Here is a 22,447-nt window from a genome sequence, read left to right as displayed (position 1 = left end):
GGCTAGGCATTGCCGGGGCAGCACCAGCTGCTTACCTGAAATGCCGCTCCTGGCAAAGTGCCACCCCAAGCACCTGCCTGATTTGCTGGTGACTAGAGCCAGCCCTGCTTCCTGTATAAACAACGAGAAGTCCTGTGGCACCTTATAGACTAAGATTTATTGGAGAAATGCATCTGACGAAGTGGGTCTTTGTCCACAAAAGCTTATGCTCTACTAAATCTGTTAGTCTATAACGTGCCACAGGATTTCTCATTGTTTATACAGATTCAAACTAACAGGGCTACCCGTCTGATACTTCCTGTAAAAATACTTTAATCTCCTCTATTAATAACAAATTCAATGATCTCAGAAGCTCACATGAGAACAACCATGCTGGGTCAGACCAAGGGTCTATCTATCCCAGTGCCCTTTTCAGTGACCAATGAACAAAACAGGTAATCAACAAGTAATCCCTCCCATCACTCATTCCCAGCTTCTGGCAAACAGACGCTAGCAATGCCATTCCTACCCATCCTGGCTAATAGCCATTGATGGACCTAACCTCCATGAATTTATCTAGCTCTTTTTAGAACCCTGTTATAACCTTGGGTTTCACAACACCTTTTCACAGAGTTCTACAAGGTGACGATATTGTGTGAAGAAATACTTCCTTCAGTTTGTTTTTAAACCTGCTGCTCATTTTTCATTTGGTGATTCCTAGTTCTTGTGTTATGAGTAAATAGCACTTCCTCATTTATTTTCTCCATACCATTCAGCTGTTGAACTCTCTATTAGGAGTGGGCTATGGAACATTAATTAAAAGTAACCCCTTAAAAGCTGATGCTTTACCCTTATAGATCAAGATGTCCCACAACATTGATAGAGAACTTTCAGTAATCATTTCAAATTAAAGGACAATATTTTAATCTTTAAAAGTTTATCAATCTCTTATATACACATATACACCAAGTGGTTCATGAGTCCCTCCTAATATATATTCTGCTGGCAAGGTTGGCTGGCGAGTATCTCTTGGCTTTCTATGAATCTGATTCATAGATTGCATTGTCCTTTTAATTGGGCACTGAAAGGAGCCCATTTTCATCTGCTGTATCCAAGATCTTACAGATGACTGGAGATTCCACCTGAATAAAAACAAACCCCCCCACCAAATGTTAGGTGCTTTGAAACACAATATTGTTACAAAAGAAAATGCATAAAAGTAAAATGGGCATACTATCTCACTTACGCATCACTATTTCTGTAACTCATTGGGATAGTTAATGTATCTGAAAGCTGTAAATGCTCAGTGCTTTATTTGCAATAATGAAATCAAAGTATCATTACTGTCCCAAAACAAATGCAGACTGACAAAGGGACCACTTTTTTTTTTAAAGCACCATTCAGTGCAAGACATCCCAAAAGGAGCCTGCATTCAAGAACTTAAGTCAAGTCCACAAAAGACAGTCAGATCTCCCAGTGCTCTTTTTGAAAGTTACTTACTAACCTGTGAGTGAGTCAGAGTTGCTACAGAGAAAGTGATGGTTTGGTGGGAGAAGATCTGGTAATAAAAAAATTCTATACTATGACGTTATTTTCAGGTCATTAAGAAACTGAGATTTGTTACTAATGATTACAAATAGATTACTTTAGAGAAAATTCTAGATGACTGAGTTATTCTAATTATTTATGTAATGATTTAAGCTGGAACTCTTGTATTCTGATGTTAGAATTTTTTTGATTAGATAGATTTCGATTATATAGAGATATAGAGAGTCCTCTGACAAAATTTGTTCCTCAGAATTGCATTGCAAGTTTAAACCACTTTTCCCATAGGAATCTGATATAAAGGGGGGGATTGGCCCCTGAATAACAGCTTGATACAATCCAGATTTTTGTTCTTAATGAATTACAGATCACTAATGTAGCATCAGTGTATTTACTATGGACTGCATTTTGTAAACATATAAAGTCATATAAGCTTTGACTTTCCAGACCTGAGCTGGAAGGGGGTCCTTCACCATTACTTGTCTAAATGGCTTCTATGGCCATAGTAGCTTGTTCCCAGGTAGCCTTGCTACTTGATTTTGACTGGCTGAGCCCATGGCTGGGAGCCAATGAGTTTAAATAATGAAATCAAGTGATTGGCTAAAGGCTCAGCATGTGATATTTGTTTTCCGTGCTGGCCTTTGGGCTTTTGTCAAGTGTGGCAGAGGTGAAACAGACAGTCAATTGAAAAGTGTTTTAAGGGGTGTCCAATTTAAGTCAGCATCTTAAATTTCACTCCCTGTTCATTTAGTGTCCTAAGGAACTAGATCTCCATCTCTAACTTTATCATAATCAAGAGTGCACTCATTCAACAAGAATGAGCCTAACTGGCATTTTTAGAAAAACAATATTATGAGTCATATTTGTCAGGGGCCTCATCAAATCACATTAGTTTTATTTTAGAGACTAGAAGTATGAAAATCCAACTAGTTTAATAATATACTGAATGTCTCACACAAAGGAAATTTTTTTTTTCCAGGCTTAATATACTAATGATTTAGAATTCTTTTAAATTTTCTTCTGAATGCTTTATGTAAGGTTACCTACAATGTATTACAATAAGACTAGTTTAAGAGCTCAAGCTGTCATGTGCAGACACCACCTTCACACACAAATATTTTGTTTTCAAAGTATCAGACAATCTAGTGCTATCCTTACCAACTATGACCAAAGTTAGGGTTTAATGTTCCACTTCTAATGATTCATTACATCACTAATCCCACAAAAACACTATGGAACAAAAAAAAATTCCTGATTTCTGTAATGCTTCCAGAGGCAGTGGTGGAGTCATCAACTTATAAGCAGCAGAAACTGTTTGTCAAGTTGTCAAGCTTAATGTACCTTTACACCTCTGGCAAATGCAAGTTAAAAAGGCCTACTCACAACTGAATATGCATAAATCAAGTGCATAAGTGAAGATGCCTTAGTGAAGTCATGCACCTTGAGAAATCCTATTAGCTAGAAAGGGACAGGGCTGAGTGAATTCAAGCTTATATGTTTACATACCCCAAGAATGTACTGACAAGAGTGAGGCTCCAGCATGTATACTGTTACAGCATGAGGGGAATCTGATTCTTTACACCTAAAAATAGGAATAATTTGTGTAAGTGTTCTAAAAGCACTGAACTCTATCAGTGGGGTAAAGAGTCAAAATGTATGACTAGATGGTTTACTTAAGAGCATAACTTACTTCAACTTCACAGTCACCTGCCTTGGCTTGTCAGTTAAGTCACAAACATCTCCGTTTCCATAGAAATGAGAGACCACTCTGCCAGAAAAGTTCGGAATTAGATAATGTTTTCTGAGTTCAAATTCTTATCACCTTAAATGTAGAAGCAAGCTGAAAGGTGTGATTAACTCCACTCACACACTCCCACCTCCTTGAGCACCAGAAACTTAAATATACATGAGGAAACAGAAAAAAGGAATAAAACCCTGACAAGTTACATTTGTCTACTCCTACAGAAGCAGATATGACCATGATTAACAATACTTTTCTCTTTGCATCACACCTAAGAGACAGATGTTGAATTATAAATAGCTTCTTTTGTATTTTCAGTGAAATGAGTTCCTTGTTCAACCTACTTTGATAGTTTATTGTATTGATTAGATTATAATTTACATAGCCCTGAAGTTTGGACTATGGAGTGTGTGAACTGCAGTGTGAAGTAGCCTGTTGTGGTATAACTGCCTGGGGTGGATGCTCCTAGTGCAAATTAAGATCTAGTTTGTGTTAACACATATCCATAGCCCAAACTGTGGGGGTTCTGCAGACATGCCCTTAGTCTGACAGGCCATGTCATTACAGCTTTAAGCCTCTACATTTCTCTTCCTCTGCAACAGTAAATTCAAAGCTAATTCTAGCACTCAGATATCATGATCAGCGTGGCTTTGTTGAAGGGGACTTGATTGCTTTAATGATTAGTGGCTCTAAAGACTCCAAACTAGAAATGCTAACTTTAAATCTATAACTTTCATAAGGTAGCTCATCCAAAGAAAGATTAAAAAAACCTTTCCCATCAAATTAAAACAAATTATGTGCACCACAGAACACACTCTCAGTTGTGTCAACAGCAACATGAAGCTAAAGTTTATGGGATAATTCAAAAGTGCCTACATCACAAAGGTGATTTTAAAATTTATACAAGCTGAATTTTATACTAAAACTGTTTTCAAACTAGTTACAAGATCATATGCCACAATTATAAGTTATTTTAAGGACAAGGATGAGAATCTAGTTCTGTTTTTAGAATGTAATATTTTCTGTTCAGAATGGAAACTATGAATAGTTTATCAGTAAATGGTTTCTGAACAGCAATTCAGAGATGCTCCACTCAAAAAACAACCTCATCTTTTCAACATATCTAAGATGTATCCAGTCAAATCTAACTGACTTACTTAACTGTTTGCATACCATCTTCTCGGAGATGATGGGCTCTAGCCACATTTTTCTTGGCCCATTCAATGTGTTCTTCTTTGTTCCAGGTACCAACAACTACAGAAGTTTTGCCACTTTCCTTATCCTAATATAAGAACAGATGATAAAACTCTTGTATCATGAGGTTTAATGAGCTTGCTGTAGAGAACATTATAAAGGGGAGAAGTAGTAGTCAAACTTTTAATAAGAAAATCTTAACTAATTATTGTCACAATGTTACCAAACTCAGACAGCTGTGCAAGCATCCTTTACTTATCTACAACAGCTCACCAGTATGCCTCAAAAGACATAAGATTTGTCCTATAGCAGAAGACTTTCATTTCTGATGTTGATACAATTGGGTTCCTGCATTCATTATATGAACTGAAATTGGGCCATCATGATATAAAATTTCTCCCCCTGAAGTCAGGTGTTTAGCCTGGTTAAAATACATTGCTTATGGGCTTGTATTACACAAACATTTAGTTCATAGCAAGCTAGACTGAGAATCTACCCTCTCATTAGCCTGCTGCATGCTAACTGTCATGTGGACACTACTGAGGCACATTAACAGTTAGTGAGCTTTACTGAGGGGCTGGTCTTTAGTAGAAAATTAAATTGACCCAGCTACATTGCTCAGGGGTTTGAAAAACGTGACCTAAGTATTCATGTAGGCAGTGCTACTTTGATGGAAGAAATCTTCTGTTGAGCAAGCTTCTGCCTCCAGGAGAGACGGGTTTGCCAGAATAACGGGAGAACCCCAGTGTAGTAAAAGTCTACACTGAAGTGCTACAGCAACACAGCCGTAGCATTTTAAGTGTAGACACAGCCTAGTCTGCTTCGAAATGGAACTAAATCAATGTGCACTATTGAACTCCTAATGCACATCAGCAGGCTCCATATGGACAGCTAGTGTGGAACTGAATCATACTTGCCAGAAACAGTGTTTGTGTAGACAAGCTGTAAAAGATTTTTTTATATATAAATAAAATACATATATGGAAATATGGTGAAAAGAATATTTCCTATGGCTTTATTTTAACTGTTCACTATCTAGTGGCAAATTCTTCTCTTATGGTCAAATTTATGTATTCATCATTTTTCTCCTAGACTCCAACAAACAAACCAACCAACCCAATCCACCTAACCCAGCCACAGTAAATAGCTCCTGTAGAGATTGCTGTTCTTGTACAATGGCCCAAAACACATGTTGATACTAGAAAGCAGCCATGTAGGTTCAATTACTACAGGCAGTCCCCGAGTTACACGGATCCGACTTATGTCGGATCCGCAGTTACGAACGGGGTTTGCTGCCCGTCTCCCTGGTCTGCTGGAGACCAGCAGACCAGGGAGACGGGAAGCAAAGCCTCTGAGGACGCCGGCAGCGGGACAGCCATGGCGCGTCTGGGCTGTCTGCTGCCCGCGTGCTCCCCGGCTTTGCTCCCCATCTCCCCAGACCAGGGAGACAGGGAGCAAAGCCGGGGAGCACGCGGGCAGCAGACAGCCCAGACACGCCGCGGCTGTCCCGCTGCCGGCGTGTTCCGTGGCTTTGCTCCCTGTCTCCCTGGTCTGCTGGAGACCAACAGACCAGGGAGACGGGGAGAAAAGCGGAGCAAAGCCACGGAGCATGCGGGCAGCTGGACAGCTGCGACGTGTCTGGGCTTTCCAGCTGCCCCCGTGCTCCGCGGCTTTGCTCTGGACGTTTGTGGTACAGCAGCTGGGGCGCTGCCGGTTGGTCTCGTAGCGCCGCTCTGGACGCTACTGGACCAACCTGGCAGCACCCCAGCTGCTCTGCCCCAGGCGTCCTGATTCAGCCACTGCTGGTCAGTTTCAGCAGCAGCTGAATCAGGACGTCTTGGGCAGAGCAGCTTGGGTGCTGCTGGGTTGGTCCAGTAGCGCCGAGGAGTGGCGCTACTGGAGCAACCCAGCAGCACCCAAGCTGCTCTGCCCCTTGCATCCCCAAGTCAGCAGCTGCTGAAACTGACCTGCGCTGACTACAGGAAGCCGGAGGCAGAGTTGCTCTGCCCTGGGTTTCCTGAAATTAGCCGCTGATCAGTTTCAGCAGCAGCTGACTTGGGGACGCCTGGGGTTCTTAAGTTGAATCTATGTAAGAACTGGCGTCCAGATTCAGCCTGTTGAAACTGATCAGAGGCTGATTCCAGGAAGCCCGGGGCAGAGCAACTCTGCCTCCGGCTCCCTGTAGTCAGCCGCTGGTCAGTTTCAGCAGCGGCTGAATCTGGATGCCAGTTCCAACTTACATACAGATTCAACTTAAGAACAAACCTACAGTCCCTATCTTGTACGTAACCCAGGGACTGCCTGTACTAGAGAAGATGAGGATGAACACTAACGACTAACAGCTAAGAAAGTCATGCCAAACAGCTTGAAATACTGTCACTTTCAACAAAAACCTGTATAAACATTTAAACACAATTATCCCCTTATTCCATGACTGATGGGGACTCAGGTCCAGGGAAGAGAAAGGACATAAGGGCTCTAGCAGAAGAGCTTCCTAGGGTAGAAGAGGGAGGAGTCAGTATCTGTGACATACTACACCCTCTGTAGAATGTGGACCTCTCCATATCAATTAATGCTCCCTGTTGCTGCATGGAATCTCTGCACCCACATGCTTGCCCTTCACACACTTTTTTTAAAGTGTAAGGCTATGCCATTACAGGAATATTTTCAGGAATAACAGCATTGTGCAAGAGGGGTTTGCTTGTGCAAGAAGGGGCAGTGTAGACGGCTCCTTCTGGCGCAAGAGCCTTTTCTGCAAAAATGGCGGCTCATTAGGTATGCAAATGAGGCTCAGGGATATTCCACTCAGCCTCATTTGCATATTTATCATGCAAGAAGCCACAAGTGTAGATATAGCCTAAATGTGCAATGAGCCAGAATAAAAAACAAAACAGAAAATCCTGCAAGACATACAAAAGAAGTCTAATATTTTAGAAACTAAAAAGGAGGCGAGGAAATAGTAACAACCATCTCAGTTAGATCAAAATAAAAATGTTAAGCTTATAGCTTTATTCCTATAGTCTGTCCTTTCAGGTATATGAATTGTATGACAGATACAATAGAGAGCATATTAGCTTGACATTTATGGTATTAAATGGTTAAAACTGGCATTGTGTTTACAGTAAAATGAATTTCAATTTGGATCTCAAACAAAATACATATCAATTGATGCTGCAAAGCCTGAATGAAACCTTCAGAATTCAGGTTTTCTTTACCAGTAGATTTCTATTGTCTGAACTCACGAGCACGGTCATAAAATCAACTGTTCACCATCTAGTGGCAGACAACTGCACCTGCTATTCAGCATACCTCATGATACTGGTGTACATATTTGCCATAGCAGAATTCATACTTCCACCAACCAACACCCTGGAAAAATAAATGAGAGTAGAGTAAGTAACATGAAATACATTTTTTTTCCACTTATCTTATAGTAGCTTCAGAACTGTGTAATATGGAGCATTATGGCTTTACACATGTGCCACCAATAGCACTCCATCTACATATGAACTTCTGGAAATTTGTAAGTACCCAAAGCAGTGTGGTCTTTCTATCTTTTTCCTGAAACTTTCATATTTCCTCTTCTTTTAGAAGTAGCAATAGCCACAGACTCCCCCTTTCTTCTACTTACCATCCCATTTTTTGTCTTCCTGCCTCTTTCCCAATTCTGGCTACCCACTATTGTCTATTTTACTGGGGAAATCAATTTTCACATTCCTACTTTTCCCTTACTCTGACACATTTCGTTCTCTAATAGAAGTGTTTAAGACTTCCCTCCTTATTTCATGCCACACCCATATATGTCACCATCCGTGCTTCAGATGACTTAATCTGAAACACTAAATGAAGTCAGAGAGCTTAGTAGAACTGTTCCACTTTCTATACACACTTATTTAAATTTTGCTAAAGCAATAATTTAGCACCTCACAACAGTGTTAAAACATTTAACAAATTGGTACAAATTTGTTAATCTTTGAGGACCAGAGGTGGGAAATGTCACTGCAGAAGAGAGTATTCTGGCTATCCACTTTGAAGACCACAATGAAAGTCATTTCAGATCTTTCAAGAATAAACTTATCACCATCTCATACACAACAGTCTTTCAATTTGTTTTACAGAAGTATCACATTTGGTAGAATTACTCTACTAGTGTTCCAGATTGGAAATAATAAGAAATCAAGTGAGCTTCTGAATTTAGTAATAATAAAGTCTTCAGGTTAATCTCTAGTCACTGGCAAATTACTGTGAGAAAACACTGATGATACGAGAAACATAGCAAGTCTGAGATGACAGAAGGTTTTCTGTTATCCAAGTCCACAAAGGAGAATGTGAAACAAATATGTATTTAAAAAGGCTATTTTACACAGTTAATTTCTCACCCCATGGAAGCAGTAAGAACCACTAAGAAACTCCTTTATGAGTTGGTCATCAGTCAATTTGGAGATGTGTGTTGTTCCAACAGTTAGCAACTGCTGGTGGGATCCAACAGCAAGTGGCTTATGGATGGAGGAAAACTTCTCCTCTTTTGTTGAATGCATTTCTTCCTGAAATTAAAATTCAGGAACATTTAGATTTTACACGCCCCCTACTAACCACACACTTTTCAACATCCAGTTAACTAGTATTAGAATAAATATCAAATGAGATGAGTAGTTGATAAATGTGCAAGAACTTATCAGGTCACCCAATTGACTGCTTTTTGCGTTAAACATTTGCATCTAAAAACAGCAGAAAGAACAAAGATTAAAAACCATGGAGAGATTGGGGGTCATAGATTAGTAGCCCTAACTTTGACCTAGAGATTTTTTTTTAATATGACTGCAGCTATTGACAATTCCTGCTATTTGTCACAGGCTATTTGAAAGAATAATCATGTAGACCGAGTGACAATCAGGGATAGAACTATGTTACATTTAAGATTACAAGTGCTGTAATAATGACAATTAAAAAAAACCAACTTGCCAGTTTAAACTTACAAAACTCCTACCTCCTTAACTCTTCTAAAAGGCATCTTCAACATTTCTTGCTGTTGTTCTAGCTGTTCCAGATTATGTGGTTTAAGTGGAGATCCTGGCAGTGATTGGCAAAATATGTCATTCACAGGAGAAGCCCTGAACCTGTCCAAACAAATTTTACATATCACCTGTTTTTTTTTGTAACATATATTTCCACTATACACAAAGGTATGCCAGCACAACACATTTGTTTTCAGTTTAAAAACTAATACAATATATTAACACTACAAGGTTAAACTTTGCATGCAATGTCAGATCAGGATCTGCTTTTTATTATTGCTATAAACAAAAATGTCAGTTGTAGAAATTTAAAGAAAATAAAAGTTCAGTTGATCATAATGTTTAACACTCGGGTTTGTTAAAAAATGCTTTATTAAGAAACCCACTAAGTGACTGAAATCTACCCTGTTTTTGTTTTCCTTGGTTTCTAAAACATGTTCCTTGCAGAGAGGCAATTTTGCATGTATTGTTAGTCAACTTTAAGGGTAAAAAAATAAACACCCAAAAGTCAAGAAATTCAGAAAGTTAAGATTAAATGCTCAGCCTTAACTCAGCCTTCTTTTTACACACACACACACACACACACACACACACACACACACACACACACACACATTATTTTTATCAAATACAATTGAACACAAAGAAGACTTACACAATCTGTCATAGTTCATATACTATGTATGTTGCTTAGTTAAAATTGTCACCGAATATTTCAGTAATTCTTTTGGTATTATATTGTAAATTGAACCTTCATGTTTCAAACACGTTCTAATACAGAGTTCTCATAGTATTCTAGTTAAACCCAAGAGAATTACATTTGTTTCTAAACATGTTCAGAACATTCTAGGGCACTTATCTTCAACAACACAATCTTCACAAAATGTAAGTTCTTGGATCAAAATCCAAGTTCTTGGATCAAAATCCATTGTGAGTGGCTACTTGGGACCCTGTTAAAAAATGAAATCATAATGCCCCCTGAACAATGAAAGTCCAAAAGGCATTGGAATATTTACATGAGATGGTTTCAGAAGTCACAATACCACCATTCTTTCCTTATTTCATACATATTAGGGCCTCCTAAAAGCAGCTGGAAAGCCCGAATGAAAATTTAGATGTACTAAATATAAGTTGAAATATTTTTACAATACTATTAAATAAGAGTATGTTTGTGATCTGTTTTCTACAGTTTCACATTACTTTATACTCATCTCTTTTGTAAAAACACTTCTAGCAATTTTCACAGACTTACAGGTGCTTTTGAAAAAGGAAACGGATTTCCTGGACTATCATTATTATGCAATAAAATATGTATGCTGTACAGAAGAATGTGTACAAAATTTCAGTTTGTATTTAAGATAATGAAAGTTGCTTCCTGATTAATAAGCAACTACTTACTAGGTTAAAGGCCATTGAGTTTGAGAATGGTGTTAATCAAACAGAACGAACAAACAATTACATGCAATTATATCTTATGGATGTAAAGGGTTAACCATTTATCTGGTAAACATCACCAGGGAACTGGTTAACCAATGGACCAGCCCCCCAACTCTAGTACAGCAAGCCTGGCTAGGGTGTAGAAGCGGGTCTAGGCTCACCACGCCACAGGAGCCCATTTAATTAACTTTTAAAATGGGATTTTATATTCTTAATATTTCCCTTTGTCTTTCCTTCCCATATGTCAGGCATGCTCTACCCCAATTCCTGAAACACATTCACGTGCTTAGGGAAAAGAAAGATTGTGCCAGTAATAAAAAATATACACTATTTTTACTTAGAACTAGAGTGCTCTTACTTTACAACTTCAGTTGCATTACTAAGCAGTAAAGATGTGAGAATGAGTGGGGAAGGATGGAATCATGGCCGAAGCACTATCCTGAGCCACTTTGGGGAACAACATTGAAGGTCTCTACAGGAAGGAAAAACCATTTTTAATATCCCCTCCCACACACACCTGTACACTGCTCTGGGTCTTTGGGTGTGCTACGCGTGCCTTTGCTAGTTATCAGAATGACTAGATTGAAAGAATGAGCTCTTATTCTCACTCACAGCCAAGAAGCCCTTCTCACCTATATGGCAATAAAAGGTTTTGGGCAGAACATATATGATGGGGGAGAGGAAACAAACAGCAGTTAATGGGTTTAAAAAAAACAAACCAAAACAAATAAAAGTTTCCAGTCCATTCTTCCTTCTTCTAGACAGTTTTAATATGCTCATGTAATAATTGAAGTACTTCTAATTTGTCACTTTAATGGAGGCGGGTGAGGTGGACAGATGTAATCCTTAAATAGAATTTGAAAATTCTTGAGTGAATCAAGAGCAGAATAATTATAGCAATCAAAGTACAGCAATGTAAACATTCACCAGTCAGCCTCTGAGAACTGTATTCTGTACAATTGTTATGGAAATCTTCCTGTCTCAGAACATGTCAGATATATTAGCTAAGTATGGGATTTGCATACTGTAGTACTAGAGAAGAACGGCAGTAATTATGCCATCATCCTCCAGCCTGAATGTATGCATTTGCATTAAAGAGAAAACTCTACAGCTTTATTTGAAAGGTAGTACAATCACACTGACAAACTATTTGACAAATATAGGACTGTGGATTTACCCGAACTAAGCTTTATTAGCTAGTTCTGCTGCATCAGAAGTAGACACCTCTGTCTGCTCATCTTTATAGGAGGTGGCGAATGGCAGCCACCATTTTGTTCATATGAAGAAGCTACACTGTAAAGTATCCTCCTCTAGAACAGATTATATGTTATGTATTCAATCTTGTTTCTGGTATTTCCTGAATGTAGAGTGATTAATCTCTCAGCCTTAATTCACACACAATTTTCCCTTACTTTTGAAAATAATGAAGTAAGAAAATCTGAGTTATCCATAATCCAGTGCTTTTCACTTTGATTTGGGACAATCTGGCTCATTGACTCATGAAGAAAACCATTATCAATTGAGGTCTGGTACTTCAACTGGAATTTTTATTAACATAGTATGCTATAATACATTTGCACACACTCCCAATTTCTTCTGGAGACTGCAATAACATTAACTCCTATTGTTTTACTAAAGGATGCTGCTGAGCTAAATGGAGAGCAGCGAATATTAAATGTGCCTGATTTAGCAATCAAAAAGGGTACTGCATCTGAGCCAAACTTCAGATTTCAAACAGTTAACTACAGGTACTGAACATTTTCTTTAAACCAGGCCCAGTCTGAAATTTCTAACTTCATCTCTTTTTGAGTAAAGGTAACTCTCTTTAAATGTGATCATTTTCTATATTTTAGTAATACAAGAGTGGGCAAACTGATTTTATTCAACATCTTCAAGAAAAAAAAAAATCTTATTCATATTTGAGACCTGCCTGGAAAAACTTCAATCTTCAATAAATTGGAGGACATTAAGAACAAATGAAGGGGAGAACAGGGTGGGTTTAAAATAAGAGCAGGAATTTAAACTATAGCAGTGCTTCTCCAGCATACAAAGTCAAATGACCAATTAAAACTAGTTAGCAAATAATGATTCAAAGGTGTAACTACTTATTCACGGTATCTTGCAACACGTTTGCATAGTGCATGACTGATGTTCTTACATTAGAGAGTACTTTGATATCAATCTAGCTATTCTAAAACAGGCTACAAATGATGCATCTGTCTGTCTACTCATCTCAGAGCATGTTGCTATGTCAGTGGAATTTAAAAGCAAATATTTATTGCTTCCAACTTCACCTTCTTGTCAATATCTGAGTTTAGGATTCTGTGTTGAGCTGCCAATAGCTGACAGTTGATAGACTGAAAGCACAGGGAAGATTTCTGTTAGGGATGTGTTATGCCAACAATTTGTGCTGGGAAAACTGAACCTTGAACTCAGGTCACAGAAAGTACTGGTAAATAGTGGATGAACTAATTTTCTTGTTTTAAAACTTTAACCTATGATTAAACCTACACATACTAATGAGGGATCTTACACTTTTAAATAAAGCTATTAGATCACAGAATAGGATTAAAGTCTGCAAATAACTAATGTTAATACAACACAGAGGTGGGCAATAATTTTTGGTTGGAGGCCACTCCAAGATTTTGGAAAGTAGTCAGAGGCTGCACTTTTCTGTTGAGAAGATGCGGGGTTTAGGGTGGAGTTTGGGTGCAGAAGGGAGAACAGGGTAAGGGACTGTGAAGTCTGAGAGGGAGTTTGAGTGAAGGAAGGGGTTGTGACCTGGGTCAGGGGATTGGACTGTAGGGTCAGGGAGGGTGTATGGGTGCAGGAGAGCATTCTGTCTTCAGGGAGGGGCTCTAGGAGGAGGTGCAAAGTCTGGGAGTGAATTGTGACCCCATGCCATATTTTAGCCAGCCCTGATGCAACAGAATGTGAAGTCCCAGTTCTAAAGCCATGCACTCTGTGGCAAGTGTATGTAAAATACGCACGTGTAAAAATGAGACATGATTTCTAAAGTTAAGTTAACAAAAGTGAACATGGAAGCAGAAATTAGATATCTTATCTGTGCATACAGAAGGGGACTTGGGTAAGTGACCTGTGCATGTAGTTTAAGAAGTCTTTTTTATTTTGAGTGTGTGGGAGAGTATTTTCTACTTTTATTTTTCAAGAACAAATGTTGGGGTCTTTTTCCTTGTCTAAAGAACCCTCAGGCTGCAGCCACTTCACATTTTAAATTTTTTATTTGCAACCACAATGGCTGAAAACTTACCTTAAAAAAACAAACCTACGAAACCAAGACTCATTTGATGTCTTCACTCCAACAGTTGGGAGTTTTCAGAAATACTCCAAATATTGTGATGCTCAAGTTAAAATTGCAAGAGTTGGCACTGCTGTATATGCACACACACAAGAGAAAGCTGACTGAAAATTTGGCTCCATATATGGAAAAGGATTATTAGAGCCAAAATGTTAGCTGAAATTTGGAAACTGTACCTATATTTAGGATGGTTGCATAACAGAGGTGTCAATATGACCACTTCATATTCACATGTAGTAACTTCTGCTACAGACAGGATCTCATGTTTAGCTTCAGGATGACAGATATACATCACTGTACTTGATCTGGGCAGGCTTTGTCTCAAACTACAAGGTGTACCATTTCCCATTCCTACAGGATAATATGGGGTCATCTGCCCTTCTATGTTCTTTGTAGGAATCTAGGTGAAAGAGGAAAAAAGTTAATTAGAAACTGCAATAGAATTGCTGGTTCAATTCACTGGAATGACAACACTACATGCAGCTCATTAGACTCCATGTTTCAATAATGTTTTAATCATTTTCATTTCTGGATTTTCTTCTCCTGTTGCCAATAGGTAAAGTGTGGTAGCTAGTGGGAAGGAGCTTCACAGGTAGAAGAAAGTAGATAGTTAAGAATCTTAGTGTACATTGACACAGCAGGGCTAAAGTCAAACTAAGCTACGCAACTTCACCTATATCAATTGCATAGCTTAAGTCAAATAGCTTAATTTCGCTTTTGGCGCTGTCTACACAGCAGGAAGTTGAAGGAAGAACACTCTTCCTTCGACTTCCCTTACTCCTCATGAAATGAAGGTTATTATGAGTTGGAGTAAGAAATCTTCTAGATCGATATGATTTGAAATAAAGGCTTGTTGTGTAGATGTGCACTATGTTATTTTGGAATAATGTCAGTTATTCTGATATAACGCTGCCATGTAGACGTACTCTTAACATACAAATAGGTCAAACCAGTGAGTTAGCAGTAATATGATTAAATAAGATAATGTAAAAGCCTAGGCAGACTTCAGCAATAGATTAATTGAATTGAAGTAGGGGAAGCATGGATAAGCAAATAAGTGCTACCAGAACATGATTACATATATGTCAACTTTTAGTGAAAGAGTTAATAGGTTCTCACCTATCACGGATCTGTCTTAAATGTAAAGATTTGTGGCATCACTAAGAGTGGATTTTTTAATATAAAACCTCAACAACAAGAATGTGGAAAGTGATTTGTATAAAAAAAAAAATTAACTGTCACCCTAACCTTAAGGTTCAGTGTCTTAGGACTGGACTGGGCAACAAACTCATTGGTGGAAGAGAACAAGTAAACGTCTCAAACTGTACTAGTGATTAAAAAGGGAAATGAGCTTAGTTTCCTACTCACATCTGGAACATTTAACCATATCTACATTTAAGGTACCTCCACTGTTGAATTCAAAAGTGAAAGCAATGTTTTACACTTGCCTCTTTTGGATTTTCCTTTCCATCTTGATCTACAGAATAAAATCAGAATGAGAAAAGTGTAAAGGTCTTTAAAATATATAAAATAATAAAGATATGAAATAGCTTTCTTTCTAAATTGAATCGCCTATTTCCTTTCAACACACCAGCCCTGACAACCTCACACTGAAAGTGTCAATATGGTACAAGCAAAGTTTGAATACAGTATAGTTATTTTTGCTAAATACCGGTTTTCACTGAAATTATATTTGTATGTTAGAAGAATGTTGTCAAATATTACATGGCAAACTCTTGCCCTAAAGTACCATAAAAGTTTAATAATGTAATGTGTCAAAATTTCCCTTAATGTAAGTTTTTACTTATTTTGATAGGTCTGTCATTTAGGATTTTTTCCTTTTAAAATGGATTAATTTACATCATATTTGTTCAAAGATTGTACACAAAGTACTGTCAAATACAAAGTATACTAAAAGCAGTCAGTTTCTGTACTTAATCTCACTATCTGTACGAAAAGTAGGAGCAAGAAGAAAACGCAGTTGTAAAACAAATACACTGATAAAGGGGCTGTAGCAAGCAGAGTAAACTCTTTTAAAACTAGCCAATTAGCCCGCCATAAGACGGGATTTTCAGGTCTCTCCTCCACGTCAGTCTTCTCTCCTGAGCCTCCAGTCTCTCGCTCGGTCTCTCTCTCTCCTCCTCCTACTGCCTCCCCCTCTCTCTCTTTCAGCTCTCCTCCCCCTCCTGCCTCTCACTCAGGGGACCGCAGAGCCCAAATGGCCTTTTGGGCTCCACACTCCTCGTGCTCATGGAGGTGCAGGGCCCAAATGGTCACTTGCGCCACTTGCTCCCATGTGGCAGCCTGGCTGAGCAGCGCAGAAGTCAGCCGAGCGCCATGGCTGGAGGTGAAGGGGGACGGGGCAGTGACATTCACGGCCAGGGGCCAGGGCCTGGAGCCGCTGTCATGCCGCATGTCATCGCCATGGCACTCGGCTGACTTCTGCGCCACTCAGCCGGGCCACCGCGGGGGAGCAAGCAGCCATTTGGGCCCACACTCCCCATGCAGCGCGGGCCGCCCAGAGGGAACAGCCAGTATTTCAGCATTACAGACTCTCAGACACTGGGCTACTATATATATGAAGACTAGTTTCAAAGTCAGTGTCCCTTAAAAAAAAAAGCCTCTGATATTTGGGAACTCAAACTAGATTCTGCTCTGGGGTAAGGTTCCTTTGTGCTCGAGCAGTACCAAGTGAACTTACTGCTTTTCTAAAGGAGCAACTGACCACTTGCTTCATAATAAGGGAATTCTTTTTGCTGGCACAACAGACAATGCTCAGAACTCCTGTCTTTGCCCATGCTCTGTGCTTAGGGAGCATGCTGGTAGGGAAAAGAGTGTACTGCATGCCAATGATCACCACTTGTTTATTTATGTAAGTTGTTACAGGTCTCAGCAACCTTAGGATTCTTTAACGGGCGTGAGAAAAGGTTAAATCATTGCTAGGGTGATAAAAAAGGAGACTGAAGGCCATCCTGATATTTCTCCATAAACTGCACCAAGCTTGCACCAGGACACCTGGGGAGTGAAGTCACAAAATGTTTTGGGATTTTTTTTAACCTATTCAGGGCTATCCTGGCATGAGTTATGTTAATAAACAAGAATAAGGTGAGCCAAGAAGTTTCAACTCCGTATGAAGCACAGGAAAAAAATAAAATGTCTCCTAATGGAAAAGGACAGAAATGTTAACATCCTTTTCTGAGTTGTTCTAAGGTCCTAGGTCATTGATGGCGCAAGTTTTACCATTGTACACTAGATTTTACTCAAAGTTTGGCAGGTTCTGTATAGAACACACACTCTGCCCTGAAACACTTAGAATTTTAAACTCAAAGAATAGTCAAAAGCTGAGTTAATAGGCTACAGCATACAAGCAGAGGGACAATGACAAAAAACTGGCACTCAGATTCATTTTAAAATATTCTGCACATATGCTCTATCTCTGACTGTCCTTCCACCTAGCCATAATTCTTGTAAGTGGTCCAACTGAACTGATAGGATGAGGTGCCAAGAGGAAATTACCACAAAACAATGGAGTTAGAAAAAGTAGCATTCTACAGTATTCTACTTTTTTTCCCCCTCTGGAAAACGCATTGCACGTATTTCTATACATAAATTCTAGAATATTTTTGTGAAACAAATACTACCACAATGTATACATACATCACCAGAATTAGGAAAAACACCACAAGCAAAAAGACAAACCTGGGTCTGATAATGGGCTCTTTATCAGCATGTTCCCAAGGAAGTACTCCTGGATGTTTATTTTCTGCAACCAAAAACAAATACAATTATACCTTTGTTTTTTTAAAGCTAACTTTCCCTACATAAGCTTCAAGGGCATTTTCTGTTCAGCCCTGTCAGAATTCATTTGTGGTAACTTCAGCATCAAAGTGTCAGTTCTAAAGTCTTCTATTTTTTGTTTGGGACTCATAAGATTGTAGACACATACCTGGCCCGTTTCTTTCTCTTCATGGTACTGACGAATATGTTTTCCATGACAAACTTCATAAGTCCAATAAGATTCAATCTAAAAAATATTCACATTTTAGTCAGCAACACAAGAGTTGGGCAATCAACATTTTCCAAAACTTTGACATAATTTTGATCGACGGGTAGCAAAATCAACCCCTTGACAGAAGGACGATTTAAGTAGCAAAAATCTGCAATGAGTTCTCTCAGCATTCTAGCAATATTAACTGTGTCCCATATATGAATAATGGGTGAAATTACTGGGGTTTTCCCCCCTCATCTTTCATGTGGTGGGAGGCAAATACATCTCCACCAACACGGAGCCATATTGTGAGTTAGCAGCATAAACCTGCTGTGGCCGCTGCTATGAACTATAGGCTGAATTATTAGCTGCAGCCTACCTCCCTTCCCCTGCCACTTGCATGAGGGCGTTGGACCACCGTACTGGAACAGTAATAGGTATTGAGTGTACTCTTGACGGTCCATTCTCAGTGCTAGCTTGCTTGGAGGCAGGTATTTAGCTCACCTACACCCAATCCAACAAGTTGTCCCTACCCTGCTCATAGCCTACTCTGCCTAGGACAAATGGAGAGAGCTAGGTACCCTGGTGAATTTCATCCTGTAAAAGAATTCTAAATAGTTAAGGCCTGTAATGGTAAGTGAATCTGCTCCATCCCACTTATCAGGGTTTATTGGGCAGGTTTAAAAATGCAACAACTTAAAAAAAAAAGTAGTAATATCAATAAGCAGGGCTTGACAATTAGTGTAATGTACTCGCCCGTGGCGAGTAGATTACAAGCCGGCACAGCTGCACAGCACGGTAAGCGCATGCGCAGCGTGCCGAACTGTGTGGCTGGTGAGCGAGACTCACCGCCTCTTGGCGAGCTCTGTCAATAAGTTATGTTTATCAAGACAAACTTCTGGGGTTTCTGGAGGCACTTATCCTTTAGCCTTGTTATACATCCAAGGCAGGCTTTGTAACCACAAAATGTCCTGTAGTGTGGTTTGCCATACTGGAAGCATGATGACAAACTGTTAGTATATTCACTTTATCTACAATTACTTAATGTAGAATGCAATTTTTCAGCAATAATATTAAATATTAACACTAATGAAGTTTATAAAATATTCTTGCTTTAATGGCTGAATGGAATCCCACATACATATTTATTAGAGTTGACTACAATAAACATTAAAATAGGTTGAAATGTACATGGTTTAGGGATGTAAGTGACTACTGAAGTCACTACTCAACTACTCACTTCCCCGCCCTCTCCTCCCTAATCCTGGGCAGGGGAGGCAGAGCTGCAGCAGTCCTTGAGCTGGCACAAGCTGGGACTGCTCAGTCCTGGCTCGTGCCAGCTCCGGGAGCCACTTATGCTGCAGCTCTGCATTTTAAATGCAGTAAGAGCCTGGCAGAAAACTGTGTCAACTACACAATTTGCCAAATACCTGGCTCCTTAACATCTGTAACATGTTTTATTCTGGTAATTTTCAAATTTGAGTGAAAACAGAAAGAACATACTCTATATGAACAACTACTTTGTTTGAAAAGAGGTTCCAACAACTCTCCTGGACTAGGCCCTTTATAATCTTTTTCTTCTTCCTAGAAGAAAAAAAAAGCATCACACTTTTAGCTATATATATATATATATATATATATATATAGTCTTAAAACTTAATGTCAGATAATTCACTTGAATAAGAAAAAACACTTGCAAAGATTAAGATACTGAAATCTCCAATAATATGTTGTACGGTGATTAAAATAATCTTTAAATTGTAGCTATTAGGAAGGGACACTGAAGAAAAATATAGTCATAAATAAAGCAGTCAAACAAATCCAGGAATTACAGAATTATAGAAATGTGACTTTTTTGTATTTTTAGAAGTACTAGCACTCAGCCTGATGATGACAAAATAATATACAAGCATTTAAACTTCGATGTGAATAATTCGTTTCCAAGGGAGGAGCATGGGAAGGCAGGTGGGAGCGGGTATGTGCAAAAGCCAGCTCCCCATGTGCACCAGCTCCTGGAGAGTCTATTGCTGCCCGCATATAACTGTTGACATTTTCAGTGGCTATACAGTTATTTAATTACATACATTTTAACATCCCGATTGAAAATGCCAGGAATATTTTGATCTGCCTTCTCCAATGCAAACACAGAGCTGCGTATACACTAAAAACCAATGCCCTACCAAAACACAACATTACACACACAATTGTTTCTCTGCAGAGAAAATGAGTGACACACAGAATGTTACTCACACTTCTTAATGCACTAGTAGTTGAAGGTGTTCAGATATTAGTGAAGAAGATAGTATAAGTATCTGCAGCCCTGGAGTTAAGGGACATAACTGAGACTAGCTAATTTATCAATTATTCTGTCTAAATAAGGCTATCAGGACTAGTTCACACCAAACCCATCAAGAGCAGAACTACCATATTGTCTAGAATTAGGGCTCTATCAATTTCATGGCTGTAAAAAATTGTGTTAAGGACCATTAAACAAGCTTTTCGCCATGAAACCTGATCTTCCTCTTGCTGCCAGGCAGCCCCAGTCAGGGGGCTTCTAGCTGCAAGTCCCAGCAGGGCTGGGGAAGAAGAGGACTTGTTCTTTCTTTGCATGGCAGCTCTGAGAAGGGCAGGGATATCAGATCCATTTCTGGGTATCTTTTGGATTGGGACTTCCCCAGTTACAACACAGTAAAATTTCACATTCAAACAGGTTAAAACATGAAGCTGACTACTTTTAACACCCCCTTCCAACCACTAAATTGATCAAAGTGGACCATATCTACAATTAACACATTTAATTATAGAACTGCCATTTTGTGAAATATTTTGCACAGGAATTTTGTTTTAAAAAGAAAGAAAATTTTATAGATGTGTCACTAGCAATCTGTAACTACAACTAATTGTAACAATGTAAGCTTACCTCATCTCCATTTGCTATCAGTGGAAGTATACATTTATACTTTTCCTTATCGACAGTTGTCATAATGATGTAATTATCTTCTTTGTACAAAACACCAGTTGTAGGCTAAAAGTACAACAAAAACAAATCAAATAAACATTTTAAAACACTACTACAAAAACAATTACTAGTCCTAGACAGCAGGGAACAGACACTGCAGGGTAATAATACTGGAGCACAGCCTCTAGTTACCCTTTCCCTGAACTCTAAGCTACCCCTTGTCCCCACACAATCCCTTCCTACCTCTTTCCTACACACTGAGCTACTCACTGTCTGCACACAGCCACTAGCTAACCTCTGCCTGAACCCTGAGCTACTCCACAGGCACATCGCCCCAGATACCTTTTCCTGCACCCTGAACTATCCCCGCCCTATACCCTGAGCTACTCCCTGTCCACACACAGCCTCCAGCTCCCGCTCTCTACATGGTAGGCTACATTCAGACTGCACGGCCGGTAACAATCCCTCTTTCTACACCTTGAGCTACTCCTTCCTTGCACCTTGTTTTGAAACTCTTTGAGCTGCCCCCCACCTTTACATTATACTTTTTGGTTGAGCCTCGCTGCCCTGCTACCACGGAGACAGGCTGAATGGCTTGCCAGGGTGAATCTGGGGTGGAGGTGCCTCCCCTGACCTGCCATAAGGTTTTAGTCCCTGCCCCCACATGAGGAGTCATGCTGTGCCTATGTCCAAGCCGCCTGCCCCAGACGCTCCACACCCTGGTCCCCTCGCCGAGCGCGTTGCGGGGCGGGAACGGGAGAATTCAGGTCACTGCTCTGAGCAACGGTGCCAGGGGTCCCGCGCGCAGCCCAGCGCAAGCCGGGCCCCGAGGAGCCATTCGTGTCGGGAGAGGGAGGCGGTGGGATGAAGTCTGAGGAGCTCTGATCCCGGCGCTCCTCTGGCCACAGCCCCCCCCGCCGGCCCGGGCGCTGCCGCACTGACCAGGCTGAAGTCGGTGCCCGGCCAGTTCACCCTGAAGGGGATGTCATCGCTGAGCTGCGAGAGGGCGCGGCCGCCGCCCCCGGCCCGAACCCCGCCCAGCAGCGCCAGCAGCGCCGCCAGGCCCAGCCGGCACTGCCCCATTCCGCCCGGCGGGACCGATCCGGAGAGAGCCGGCAGCCCCCCAGCCACCGGCCACGTCTGCTTCCGGCGGAGCGCCCGACGTCACTTCCGGGGCGGGCTCAGCCCACATCAACATCCGGGACGGGGGGGGGGGGCGCCTGAAGAGATCCGGAGCGAGGCGGCAGCTCGAGCGCGGTAAGAAGGGACG

At 40.2% G+C, this 22,447-nt stretch overlaps 2 protein-coding genes across 2 annotated transcripts in view; one reads left to right on the top strand and one right to left on the bottom strand.

Annotated features, from left to right (window-relative positions):
• Positions 1 to 899: 899 nt before the first annotated feature.
• On the bottom strand, positions 900 to 22,354 carry ERLEC1 (endoplasmic reticulum lectin 1). Its single transcript, XM_006122109.5, has 14 exons — positions 22,120 to 22,354; positions 21,139 to 21,243; positions 19,722 to 19,802; positions 18,177 to 18,254; positions 17,930 to 17,993; positions 15,679 to 15,707; positions 14,407 to 14,630; positions 9,447 to 9,576; positions 8,839 to 9,003; positions 7,769 to 7,828; positions 4,423 to 4,547; positions 3,215 to 3,292; positions 3,031 to 3,106; positions 900 to 1,121 (listed from the first exon to the last, which is right to left on the bottom strand). Exons 1-14 carry the CDS (start codon positions 22,258 to 22,260, stop codon positions 1,050 to 1,052), a joined length of 1,428 nt encoding a protein of 475 aa, XP_006122171.2. The 5' UTR covers positions 22,261 to 22,354; the 3' UTR covers positions 900 to 1,049.
• ASB3 (ankyrin repeat and SOCS box containing 3) overlaps positions 22,306 to 22,447 on the top strand; it is a 116,442-nt gene continuing 116,300 nt past the window's right edge. Inside the window, exon 1 of the mRNA XM_014573102.4 lies at positions 22,306 to 22,434. The gene's annotated coding sequence lies outside the window, so the exon portion shown is untranslated. The remainder of the gene's footprint in view (positions 22,435 to 22,447) is intronic.

This window comes from Pelodiscus sinensis, chromosome 3 (genome assembly GCF_052426305.1).
Source record: "Pelodiscus sinensis isolate ZL-2025 chromosome 3, ASM5242630v1, whole genome shotgun sequence".
Lineage (NCBI taxonomy): Eukaryota > Metazoa > Chordata > Testudines > Trionychidae > Pelodiscus > Pelodiscus sinensis.
This window is presented reverse-complemented; position numbering and strand designations above follow the sequence as displayed.

Coding starts and splice junctions, on each gene's coding strand:
- ERLEC1 (XM_006122109.5), bottom strand. CDS start 22,260: ATGGGGCAGTGCCGGCTGGGCCTGGCGGCGCTGCTGGCGCTGCTGGGC. Junction 19,803..21,138: donor TGATAGCAAATGGAGATGAG/GTAAGCTTACAT, acceptor TTTTTCTTCTAG/GAAGAAGAAAAAGATTATAA. Junction 15,708..17,929: donor GAGCCCATTATCAGACCCAG/GTTTGTCTTTTT, acceptor TTTATTCTGTAG/ATCAAGATGGAAAGGAAAAT.